The sequence below is a fragment of the Coenobita brevimanus genome, chromosome 8 (assembly GCF_032717465.1).
Source record: "Coenobita brevimanus isolate Jiangsu-jjx chromosome 8, ASM3271746v2, whole genome shotgun sequence".
Classification (NCBI taxonomy): Eukaryota; Metazoa; Arthropoda; class Malacostraca; order Decapoda; family Coenobitidae; genus Coenobita; species Coenobita brevimanus.
In genome coordinates this window covers 40,461,664-40,475,357 of record NC_136961.1, presented here as the reverse complement: position 1 = coordinate 40,475,357, position 13,694 = coordinate 40,461,664, and the positions used below count along the sequence as shown (strand labels likewise).

Genomic DNA, 13,694 nt, shown 5'->3' with positions numbered 1-13,694 from the left:
GCCGAGGCTGCTGTAGGAGTCACCTGATGCCAGAAACTGCAATGTCACGGCAAGGCGGTCTGTTGCCGATGTTGGCTGTCTAAGTTTGTGTCATGTTTACTTATATGGGTGCCAATCATGAGCAACAAATGCTCGCAATCAGATCTGGATATCCGAAAGAAATTATGGAATACTTCTTGTACTGTAGGTGGCAAAAGACAGGCATCATCATCTGTTAAACTGTGCACGAGACCCAGCTGTCCCGCACTGTTCCTAATATGTATTAAGGACGGTCTCGAGCAAACACTACGTCGGCGTCTCCTCCGATCCCCACACAAAATAACAACCTCAGCAACTGCCGCCAAGGCGTCCTTGCATGCCGACATGACCTTCGCGTCTACAGACACCAAGTACGGACGGCCTCACTAAGTCGCCTCTTGTTGCCAACATATTGTCAATATTTTTACAAACACTGTTGCGTACATCGTTGTAGATATGTATCCAAATGTCAACCGAGGTGTTTAGGGCAGTGTTTTCAACTTGTCTGGAGACCAAATGTCGCAAGTGTGGACGCACATTTATGCCCTGGTTGAAGCAGCATTGTTTGTTCCCATTCTAGTGACACCTTCTGCCCCTCTCCTGGTGATGACTCAAGATGTTTGGAACAATTGTCTGACTCTCTTCTTAACTTCTGCAACATTCGTGGCCTTTCCTCTAACTTTCGCTCTGTTGAGCACCACCTCTCCTTCTCAAAAACTCACCTTCTTTTTGTAACTGAGACTCAGCTGTCTGAGGCAACTGACAGCAGACCCTTTTCTGTATCCCCCTACTTTCTCTATACTCATTTCAAAGCCAAAGGTGGCTGTTGTGTAAATATACGCAACAACTTATTTTGTTCTCGTGTTCCTGAACTCGATTCTTCTGAATACTCTACACTCTGGCTTCGGCTTTCCCGTCATTCTCTTACTAAATATATCTGTGCTGTTTACTTATATCCCAATTCTACTATCAAAAATTCTTTGACTATCTTACTTCTACGATGGAACACATTCTATCCATTTCTCCTTTCTCTGAAATCTCCATTCTTGGAGATTTCAATGTTCACTACCACCTTTGGCTCTCCTCTCCTATCACTGATCCACCTGGCGAACAAGCCGACACCTTTTCTATCCTCAATGACCTAGAGCAGCTTGTACATCACCCTACCCGTATCCCTAACCGCCTTGGAGAGAGCTCCAACATACTTGATCTCTTCCTTACAACTAATCCTTCTGCTTACACTGTTAATCTTTTCTCTCTGTTGGGCTCCTCCGATCACACCCTTATCACCTTAACCTGTCCTATCGCTCCGGTATGGCCTGCGGACCCTCCAAAGAAACGTCATCTCTGGCAATATGGAGCTGCGGATTGGGAGGTCTCAGGCAGTACTTCTTTGGTTTTCCCTGGAATGATTATTGCTTCCATGGCCGGGAGCCATCTGGGTGTGCCTTGCACATTACGGAGGTTATTCTCTCAGGCATGGAAGCACACATTCCCTTCTCATATCCTTTGACTAATGCACGAAAGCCTTGGTTTAATCACGCTTGTTCTAATGCTGCCCGCAACAAGGAGAGGGCCTATAAAAGGTACCGGAGCCAACCCACCCCTGAATCACATCTTTTATACGTTTCTGCCCAGAATCGTGCTAAGTCTGTTCTTCGCTCTGCTAAAAATAATTTCATCCATACAAAATGCTCTCAACTCTCTAACTCAAATTCTTCCCGCTCCTTCTTGCAACTTGCCAAAAACCTTTCTAACAACTGTACCTCATCATCCTTCCCTCCTCTATTCTATTCTTATGGCTCTGTAACTATTTCTTCTACTGATAAAGCAGATCTCTTCGCTCAGACTTTCTCCTCCAATTACACCTTAGACGATTCCGGTGCTGTTCCTCCATCACTTCCCCCCTCTGACTTCCCCATGGCTGACATTAAAATTTCTTCAGCTGATGTATTTTCTGCCATCACTGGCCTCAGTACTAATAAGGCATATGGGCCTGATGAGGTCCCTCCTGTTGCTCTCAAGAACTGTGCTTCTGTGCTTACACCCTGCATAGGCAAACTCTTTCGCCTCTGTCTATCAACTTGTACCTTTCCTCCTTGCTGGATGTTTGCTCTCATTCAGCCAGCCCCAAAGAAGGGTGACCATTCCCAACCCTCTAACTATCGTCCAATTGCTTTAACATCCTGTTTTCGAGTCTATTCTTAATAGAACAATTTTAAAGCATCTTTCCTATCACAACCTTCTCTCTGATTGTCAGTATGGGTTCCGTCAGGGACGCTCCACATGCGATCTTCTCACCTACCTTTCAGACTCCTGGTCATCCTCCTTTCGGGACTCTGGCGAAAGATTTGCCATTGCACTTGACATCTCAAAGGCTTTCGATCAACTCTGGCATAAATCATTAATTTTCAAACTGCCCTCTTACGGCTTCTATCCTTCTATCTGTGCCTTCATCTCTAGCTTCCTTTCTGGTCGTTCTACTGTATAGCTGCTGTTGTAGACGGCCATCGTTCTTCTCCTAGATCTATCAGCAGTGTTCCTCAGGGCTCTGTCCTATCACCAACTCTCTTCCTTTTATTCATCAATGACCTTCTAAGCTGTACATCTAACCCTATCCACTCATATGGTGATGACTCCACCCTTCACCTTTCCATTTGATTCCCACAACGTCCATCTCAGAAGTTACTTCAACAAACAAGGGATGAGGCTATGGCACACCTAATGTCTGACTTGGCTCGTATCTCCGATTGGGGTAAAAATAATCTGGTTGTTTTTAATGCATCAAAGACTCAGTTTTGCATCTATCAACCCGACAAAATCTTCCACAGGTATACCCATTAATGTTTAATAATATTCAGCTTAATCTTGCATCATCGTTGAATATGCTTGGGGTTTCATTTACTCGGAACTTATCTTGGAAAGATCATATTACATCTCTTGTAAAATCTGCTTCTAAGAGATTGGGTGTGCTAAGCCGACTCCGTTCCTTCTTTACCCCTGCACAATTGTTGACTCTATACAGGAGTTTTATCCGCCCCTGCGTGGAGTACAACTCTCATGTGTGGGGAGGCTCCCCACATACAGCTCTTTTCAATAGGGTGGAGTCAAAGGCTTTTCGTCTCATTAACTCTCCCTTTCTTACTGACCCCTTCAACGTCTGTCTCTTCGCCGCACTGTTGCATCTTTATCTCTTTTCCATCGCTACTTCAATGGTCACTGTTCCTCTGAACTGTCTGTATGCATTCCTCCACCTCTACGACGGGCACGCAGGACCCGTCTAGCAGCAAACTCTCACCCCTTTTCTGTCCAACTCTCTAATGCAAGAGTTAACCGTTACTCCCAGTCCTTCATTTATGCAACAGGTCAACTCTGGAACTGTCTCCCTCTGTCTGTATTTCCAGCTTCCTATGATCTCCAGTCTTTCAAACGCAGTGTGTCCAGGCATCTCGAAATGAATGGATCTTGAATTTGGCTCTCTCTTGTATTTTGTTTTTCTCTTGGATGGAACAGTTTTGCTGGCGCATTGTCTTCGGTTCCTTCTTCCTCACATAAAAAAAAACATACCAAGTTCTCGGAGGTGTTGTTGGCAAAGTAAAAACTCCTTTTCCTAGAATCCATAGCACAAAACTCCATCTGATGCCTAATCAACGAATCCCCGTCGTCTTTTAGACACTGAAACCCATTCTCAGTAATCTCACTTATATCACTGTTACTTACCTTAGTCTTGGACTGTTCTTTCACTACCTCGAAGCCATCGTAATTGTGGTCTATATAAGCTAGGGGCAATGCGGGGATCCGCTGTTTGGGTCAGTGGTAATGTGCGCTTAAGTTGTGTGCGAGGGCTTAAATCCAAATACCGCCCAGGACAGGGATTACTTTCGTACAGGCTTTACACCCTCACTGTCATGTAGTTTGGTCTTAACCTTAACCATTTTAGTTTCTAAACTATCTACCTTTTAACACTTTTGTTTCCACTTCCTCTACATACACAGCCTTAGCACTCATCATACCAGCCTCACATTCTCACCCGTTTAACCTGTCACTTAACATAATGGTCTCGCTGTTTTTCCAAATGTCTAAACTAAGCCTGCTCGCAAACTCACATGATGAACAATACGTGTACCTATTTTGCTCTTTCACCATCAAATTTCACAAATTCCTTTGAGTACGATGATCAGGAGAATCACTGGGCAAAACGGAAGGTTTGGCTAGAGCAGTGGAAGTATGTTCTAACTGAGCAGATCAGAGATCAGACTATGCTCGTGAATATGCAAACAAGAATACATATGCCACGTAAGCACTAGTTAGTGGATCTAACCTATGAACAGGCAATGTAAGTGCAAACTAATTCTACACCCAGACACTAGTTAGTGGATCTAACCTATGATCAGGCAATGTAAGTGTAAACTGTCTCTAATCAAAAGCATACTTACAGCCATATCACGTATTTCATCACGTAATGGAAGGTCTACAGACAAGCGGCGATAATCATGCCTCAACAGAGGTTGTTTTATAAAGTATTGTTGCTCTAAGGCAGTTGATTAAATAGGGTGTTCCAGATAAGTATACCGAACTGAAAGAGGTCATTTCTTGGCGATTTTGAGTAATAAGAATTTCTAAGTGTAGCAACAATGGGAAATGGTTATTAGTCGCTCTTGATTTGGTAACTCTACTTCTTCAGGGTGGTACCCATACGGTTTACAAGTGGACTCCTGGTTGTCTACTAGGTATACTGTAAGTGCCACTACAACTTGATGTGGCCGTCAACGGTATAAATTCGAGGAATGAATGATGTGTATTGCTCACATAATACTAGTCAGGGGAGCCTAATTGGTGACTCTTGCCTATAATGTCCGGAGTGTGTAGCTTACATCTGAGACTTTACGTTCCTGATAGGGCAGGATTATATGAAACAATAATCAACACAGTGCAGCTCTGCTCCACTGCAGGACACGATAATTAAGAATCATAGAGTCTGACAGAAAACGCGAATAATAGTACAGATAGTCTTAAAGATATTTCTGTAGCAATTTCTGCAGCAGTTGCTAAGTAGCACATTCGGTTAAAACCTTTTTCTCTCCCTCCTCCACCTCCCCCTCCTCTTCCTACCTCTCCTCCTCCTCCTACTCACCATCATCATCATCATCATCATCATCATCATGAAAAAAGGCCTTGTTTTTGTTTTTCATGGAAGGAATAATCTTGAGGTCTCGTAGCCTTTGGTTCCTTCTTTCTTGTCCCTCTCCCCCACCAAAAAAAAAAAAAAAAACTGGCACAAATTAGGGACTGGGAAAAAGAGACCTCGAATGCTAATACTGCGTGTAAATTTATCAGTTGCGAAAAGAGCTACACTGCGTGACGGTGGTGGTGGTGAGCGAGGACCCAGTCTTCCTCGCCTCCTTCTTTGAGTCCGCCTTCAGGAGCCGCCTCCTGCTTGTTCACACAACGAGGTTGCTCGCCTTCACTCGCCTGTCTCTCCACCGTCTCCACACCCTCCATCACCTTCACAAGACTCTATCACGCACCAACTCACTCATCGCCGTCATCAACAACGCTCCTTTCAGGTATTACCAGAATCTAAAAATCATCTCTTATAATTTAGCATTGTATTTAATTAACAGATTGCGCTTTAAAAAGGATGTACCGCTGGAGACATTGATATTTCTTCCATAACTGATTGTACACCTATGAAGCTCCTAGATGACACTGATGTAAGTCTACTACATTCCAAATATGGTACTTTGTGATTTAAAAAAATAAAATAAAACACCATCTCGTTACTGAGTTAGTGCTCGTGTCTGCACGTCAAAAAGTCCAAAGCATACTACATCCTCATATGAAGCAAGTTTCAGAACAGAATGATTATTAGTCTCTCTCTCTCTCTCTCTCTCTCTCTCTCTCTCTCTCTCTCTCTCTATATATATATATATATATTAATACATAAATATCTTTTGAACAGGCCAGGACTGACGAAATCCCATTCTGTCAGTTTGTAATATAATACCGAGTTCTTTAGGTACTGCTAGAGTTTAATGTCCATGAAAAGGAGCCTTCGTGACCGTGCTTATACTTTGCACAGGATCGCCGTGTACTACATGTTGCCGTACAGCCATCCTGATACTTGGCCACTGTGTGTGGCCATCTGGACTGCTGGCCGGGGTCTGGTCCTCACATCGTCCACGCAGCTCTTCATAAACAAGTTTCTAAAGTTGGTCGAAGTCACTTATGTATCAAATGGAGCCAAGAAATTTGAAAGCTTTAACGACGAGTGAATGGATGTGTGGTTCATCTTTTCTGGACACTGTGTTGATAGTTCTTCTACTCTAATTTGCTCTTCCTGGTTTTCGATCCTTCTCACCCCATGTAAGTCATAAAGAGGGTTAGGATGATCCTCTTGAAGTTACAGTACTTGAATTGTATGATTTTCCCCCGATTCTGGATGTGGACTTGCTAGTCTCTTGCCTGAGGCCCAGTAGTCCTATGATCCACACTTTATATGTCACCACTCAGGCAGTAATATCTACCTTCCATATCAAATGCATCCTAGAGTTGCCTCATTCAAGTGTGGTGTAATGGTAATAGCGGGAGTATAGTCATAACAAAATGACTGGTCTTTGTGAAAGTTCATTAAAGTTTCCTGGCCGAATCTCAGCTATTTAGACTGCTCCCCGTCCACCATTTTTTTTTTTTTTTTCCGAGAAGAATTGGTAATTCCGTCACCCTGGCAACATCGAATCGAGTGCCTCGAGAAAAAACTCAGCATTTCCGTCAACCCCTCCCAAACAAAATAAGGTATTATGATAGGTTAACGTTAGGTTAGGCCTTAGTTAGTGAAGTATAGGTTGGCTCAATGTCAAAACACGGCTTTTCCTATGGTTTTTCAGACTAAGCGGAATTGCTTCATGTATTCTCGAGCAAAGGCTTGACGATGCCGAATTATGTCTCGCTGAACTTGCTCAAATGTTGCCAATGTGACTGGATGACTAATTGTACCCGAATAAAAAACACGCTCCCCGCCTCAGTCTGGGGTAGAACTCATGTCATTTCAGATAGCAGACAGTTTTTCCTAACTACCCGACCATCACCTCATATGACAGCATTCCTTTTCGCAGGATGAGGCTGTGCTGACTATACTATGTTTATCCTGGTCCAGATTTTCTTCCTCTTGCAGCTTATTTCACAGAAAACACTACAGTGGCAGTAGAAGACAGTACTATAGCTTTACACTCTTTTATATGGCTCATTTTTCTTTCCTAGCATCACACTGTACTGATGATCCCATATTACAGCTGGCATTAAAGATGTAGAGACGGCAATCTTAGCCTGTGTGTGTGTTATATTGTCAGACTCTGGGCAAAGGCTTCAGAGCGCATCCCCAAGGCCCTGTAATCCTCTTACATACCAAACACTCCCACATGTCACCACTTCGGCGCTAACACCCACCGTCCATATTGAATACATGTTAGGGCTGTCTCATACAGGACTGGTGTACTAGTATAAGCGGGGGTATTTTTACATGTCGTCAGCGGGTCATCTGGTAGATCAGAAAATTCTGCCCTACGAAATTAAGATCCTTAAACTGTTCCCTGCCCCGGCCGGGATTCAAACCTGCTTTCATTGGGACTGCAGGCCGCCTCTCTACCAATTCATAAAGATGCAGTATAGTTTATTTTTCTTTGTCGTCCCCAAGACGTCGTTCTTTCTTTGTTTTGGCTAATGATGGGCGATGTTTTTCAGCTTGGGCATATGTCATGGTAGTGAAGTGATTAAAGAAAATTATCATCTAACACTTTCGAATCAGAAAGTCTCCTCGAAACCGTATTAGACTACCTGTAATAACTAGATAAAATAATAAAAAAAGTTGGCATCACAGCGCATGAGAAAAGTCATTGCTAACTGTGCTAAAAATGTTATTACTACTCTTATTACTAAAACTAGAAGGGCAAAGGGTCAGGAGAGCTTCATATTTTTGACGGATCGTTATGAAACGCTTAAGGTTATTAGAATAAGTCAGCTTGGAATCCATATAATAGTATGGTCAGCAATGGCAGGTCAGACACTTGCCGTTTTTGTCACTTACATAAAAAACTATGTCAATAAATGGGCAATGGCTTCCCCTTTTTCATGTCACACAGACCGATACGCAGACTTAACGCTTATGGCAAGACAATGAGCCAGAACAGATCTTGGAGACTTGGAAAGTCAGATTAACTCCTCGATCGAGACATATATTTTTAAATTTTATTTGGTCGTCACCAGAAAATTGTATTCAGCTAATGAAGGATCATCAGGAGTGAAGAGATTAAAGATGGGTTTATGTAACCCTAAGCTGAGCAAAATCTGAGTCCAGGAGGATTAAAATACAAATGACATTCCATGACTGACGTACTTATAGTGTTCGGGTGTGTGGATGTACTTATGTTGGGATACGCGAGAGGTGTGATGTTTTACCCCTACGTAAGAAAATTAGGTATAATAGGTCTGAGTACAATTAACCTAATGGTGCAGTGTCGCAAGGCGAAAGGGAGAGAATCACACGCTGCTGCTCTGAGCTATACGGTACCAATCTAACTGGCACAGTGGCACTTTATTCTGAATCATACAACACATAACCTTCGAAATATTGTACATGATTCGAGCCAGCGAAAGATGGAACAAAAAAAAAAATGTCAGGACAGTTGCAAACCTTACAAATAAAACAAAAGGATGATAAGTCTGGGGATGTAAGGGGAAAAGTAAGAGACAGATTGCTGATGACAGATAGGTTATGGAATTTCGTCTGTGAATGAAAAAAGGCGATTCTATGCTGATATTAAACAGAAGTACTAAGCAAGATGTGGGTGATAATGCAATGCATAAAAAGCCCTGTAGAGAGATGGATGCAGAGAAGGGGAAGAAGTTAAGGGAGTGTATATTAATTTTGAGGAGTGGGAGTAGGACGATGTAGTCGTTGATTAAAATGGAAGGATGGAGGATAAGGAATAACACTGATGATGGGATGTTTTGTTTAAGTGAGGAATGTGAAATGTTTAGACTTTCCTGGATAGGGATTATGCTCGTTTTACCCTAACTTGCCCTAAAACTGTCATCTCTCCATGTTGAATGCTGAGCTCTAATAATAGATTAACACTAGAATATTATGTTAGTCACGAAGATGTATAATGGAAAGGATGTAGAGCCGCAGCACTGTCTTATTTCTGTCACTGAGCTACGTGAAATAAGCTACAACAGGATGGAAATCTGGGCCAAGTTAAGGTGGAAGAACTGGTACAAACGTAGGATTCGTTTCACTCCTGACACCAACTGTTACACCGTAGTATTCGTAGATACTCCAGGAATGACGCCGTAGACAAGTCTGGCGGTTAAACAAAGGCAGATACACACTTCTGGGTTTTATTCGATCTAGATACAGCTGAGGTATACACCTGCAAAACACTGACTTCTCTCTCCCACGGTAACTCTGCCCTTCACTCATTACCACTCATTCACCGATTAATTCTCATTGAATCCGTTTAACTACTCCGACCTTCATTGATTACTCTCACTGTTTGACTCACTAACTCTGTCAATGTCTAGCACCCTCTCTGGCACATTGCCAGCACATCAGGAGAGCCCCTCAATAACCTCCCCCCCTCCCCACGGCTTCCCCTACTAGTCTAGTCCAGAATGTTCTTGTAAAGGAACTCATATTTTCTGATGCAATTGTCACGGGGTTTTTTAAGAAGTATACAATATTAAAGGATAATTTTCAATTATACTGAGAGCAGGGACAATGAATTGTCTTGTGAAAATCAAGCAATGATTACTTCATACCGGCTTGCTTCGCCGATTCTCTAAGAACGAGAATTTATAAACTTTCTCAACAGTACACAGCAGAGACTAATTCCTCACAATTGCTGTTTGTTAGTACTGTTAGCCTCTGGAGAAAGTGACTTCACCCCTGACAATCAATAACTAATGCTATTAATGATATCAATTTCTTTCTGATGCATTAACTCCTAGATGGCACAACGGATTTTAAGCTTAATACAAAAAGACTGGCCTAAGTACCAGTTATGAATAGCAAAGCGTTTATGCAAACTAGGAGCTATAAGTGACATTAGCTTAACCCCTACACCGCGGGCTTGTTTACCAATGACTTGCGTGTGCCGCGGGGTTATTTGGGCTCCGACAGACTCTCAAAAAATATTTGCCAAAAATCAGTTATTAGCCCTAGAATAATAAAATTAAATATGCTTATGGCACATACATTCAGCTTTCTCCTGGAATGATTGTTGTGCCTTCGTCGGTTACCGTAGGACTTGTTGAGACCTCTGAAGTAGGGTAACGAAGTCTCCACTTTACACTTCCCGACAACCCGTAATATGATTACCACAGCCAGATACAAACACTATAAACACTATTCTACAATTTTCAAGTAGTTTGGGATCCATACTAAAAAAAAAAAACACTGTGAAAGCAATGGAAATTACGAGCGCGTCTGATCGTCGCACTGGCACTAGTTCGCTTTTGTTACTCTGTCATTTATTATTCATAAAACCCCTCACACTTTATATTTCTATTACTATATAACACTTATATATATCTACAGTCTTTATCCATAAGTTTCCTTCAGTAGTATTAGTTTATTGTCACTGTAGGGATTCAATTTCTTTCAGTAAAATACGTAGCATTCACTTTCTCGTCCTGTATACTGGCATTGAGAGTGAATGTCACTTTCATCTTCACTCTCATAACTCATAGCATTCAGACATGCTAGAGTGAAACTTTCACTTTCATTACTCCTAGGGTATATACTCGTATTCTTATAATACTACTCATTTACATTTCTATTTACGTTCTCTATTTTATTTACGTTATTTACATTTCTATTTTATTTACAGTGTTGTGCACTGTCACTTGAAATAACTTATAAAACTATTTTCCATTGTTCACGTATATTTACATTCATTACTTTCACTTGCTGTTTACACATTATTTACACATTATTTACAATTCCACTTGCACTGTTTTACTCAATAGAAAGATCGTAGTCACTCTTTTATCAATTGTCAGCCCTTTACCTCTTTCCACACGAGGTTTAGTAGGGGGTAAAGGTCACAGAGTCATTTGCATAGGGGTGAAAAAAGGCCTTGAAGTCAGCAAGAAGAAACATACGTCCCCTCACTTCGGAAGATGAGAGTAAACTGATAACGCAGGGCCAGCCTGGAGGCCTGTTTAGGGGTTATTCAGAGTTACCAATATTGGTTCTTGAAACAGCTAAGTCTGGCACTGATATGATTGGCAGGAAATCTAGACAATACATTATAAATTTGGTAGTTCCAGGTGAATGTAAATATCACTTAGGCTTCTCCCTTCCCTCCTTACATGTATATTTATTACGAAAATAGATTAGAGGCCTACTTAGGAGATATATAATCAGAGCTACCAATGTTAAATCTTGAAACAGCTTTGTGTAGCACTGATATGATTGGCAGGAAATCTAGACAATACATTATAAATTAGGTAGTTCCAGGTGAATGTAAATATCACTTAGGCTTCTCCCTTCCCTCCTTACATGTATATTTATTACGAAAATAGATTATACGACATATTTCAAGGGGAAAAAAACAGCGAAAATTAGAGAACGAGTGCACGTGAGGTGTTGTCAGGTGATAATTAGCCAATTCCAGGTGTATGGCACTCTCACTTACCTTATTTCTTTCTTGTATATATTATTTGGTATAAGAATACGACATAGGGCTTATTTCAATGGATGAAATCAGTGAAAAATTCCAGGGAAGATTTACTTAGCATAGCATGGCCGGGCAGGCGAGAGGATAGGGTAATGGAGGGGGGGTAGGGAGGGGAGTCAAGAACGGGGAGAAATGGCTAAATTGTCAACAATGGATGGGAGTACAGATGAGATTAGGAGTGCTGACTAGTGTTGGACATTGGTAGTACTGATAGATGATACAAGCCCCCACTTGGAAGCCCGGGTGAATTCAAAATAACACAGAATCACAAAAGCGACGCCCCGCGGTATGATCCCTTGCTCCCAAGCGTCACGAAAGTGACGCCCCGTGGTTAAGGGGTTAATATGGAAAATAAAACACGAGTTTACATTACATTAAGCTCGAGAAAAAGAACAGTTAAATTTATTGATTACAAAGAAATAAATTAACGTTACATGAGTCTTAAGATGAATTCAAATAAGGAGATCGCACTCACTCGCTCACTCAAAAGCTAACTCTTAAACCTAGGAAAAAATAAAAAGAAATACTGGTCAAAGAGTGGACTAAGCGGATGACTGGGCATAGTTACTAGAAGGACACTGCACTTGCTAAGTCTCTCGCCAATCACACTTGGTGGAATTTCAGGAACTGGACAACGGCGGCACTGCTACGCACTGGGCCCAACTTGCTTTCACGGCGTACAAACCTTGACTAACTTCAAATCGTGGGAAAGAGGCAAGTGTTGTGGCCGCATTGCTAACGGCTAGAATAAGCGAAACACGCCCATAATAAATCGTTCAGCAGAAGTGTTAATGTCTCGCACAAAGACGATAATTTCTGACACACTGAAAAATTGCCTGAAAAACACTCCCGACTGGGTGAATACATAATGGTTAAACTGAACGATAAACACTTAGATTCCACTAGAGTTCGCTGTTTCCCACCAAATGATGTCATGAGCCAACTCGTGACATTACACCCCATCAAAAGGTGAAATTTTTTTCTCAGGAAAAAAATTTCAATATACATACATATAAATCCTAACTCAGTCACACAAGATTCACACTGTGGTGTGTGTGTGCTATCCTGCTACAGGAGAAAGTCACAGTCGCCAGTGAGCGAAAAAAACCCTCATATTTACGTTAATAGAAGGAAGCATGAGGGAAAAACTCCATGACGATGGTGAAAAATCCTGTACTCAGGTCAAACTGAGCGAAAAGTTTGCCACATTTACATTAACAACTAAATGTTATGTAGCATAATGTATGTAATACACGGTGTAGGTGTGACAGTTGTGGTGTAACTGTACCTACATGTAAAATCATGTAATACAAATTTATAGTAAATAATGACGATGAGGCAGAAGAGAAGGGGCAGCAGCATGCGACAGGGATGACCAGCTGATCTGCATGGCAATGCTGCACCTGCGAAAGGAATTAAGGTGGAGCATCAAAAGTGTCATTTCTCTCTCTCTGCCTAGCAATCAGTACTTATGTCATTATTAACCAGGAAACGTAATTATTGAATTCACAAATTTCTTAGAACCCTTATAGTTTACTGGTTAACGCTTATTAACTAGGAAACGTGCCAGTTCTTGAATTGCTCAAATCTCTTAGAATGGGCAGTTTACTAGTTAACCTAACATTATTAACCAGGAAACGTGCCAGTTCTTAAATTGCTCAAATCTCTTAGAACGGGCAGTTTACTGGTTAACCTAACTCTACACTTTCGACTAATAACAGGAAGCTGAGAATCCCTACGCAATCTCAGGCAGGTCACATTTTAACACCCACCGTGGGTGTGAACACTCATGTGGATATTGTGCATTCTCTGGGAATCCTCAGAGAGGCCCACAGCTCAAGACGTTCCAAAAAGGTAATTCATACACAACCTTGGACTGTCTCTGCGGGGTTCTCGAACTTCCCCCTTAACTTATGGTATACATGTATATACAAGTCC

At 41.7% G+C, this 13,694-nt stretch overlaps 1 protein-coding gene across 1 annotated transcript in view; it reads left to right on the top strand.

Annotated features, from left to right (window-relative positions):
• Positions 1-534: 534 nt before the first annotated feature.
• The window catches only part of LOC145407738 (glutamate receptor ionotropic, kainate 1-like), a 37,650-nt gene continuing 24,490 nt past the window's right edge, over positions 535-13,694 (top strand). Inside the window, exons 1-3 of the mRNA XM_080278615.1 lie at positions 535-636; positions 5,356-5,585; positions 6,101-6,229. Of these exons, the coding sequence (XP_080134741.1) occupies positions 535-636; positions 5,356-5,585; positions 6,101-6,229 (461 nt within the window). The remainder of the gene's footprint in view (positions 637-5,355; positions 5,586-6,100; positions 6,230-13,694) is intronic.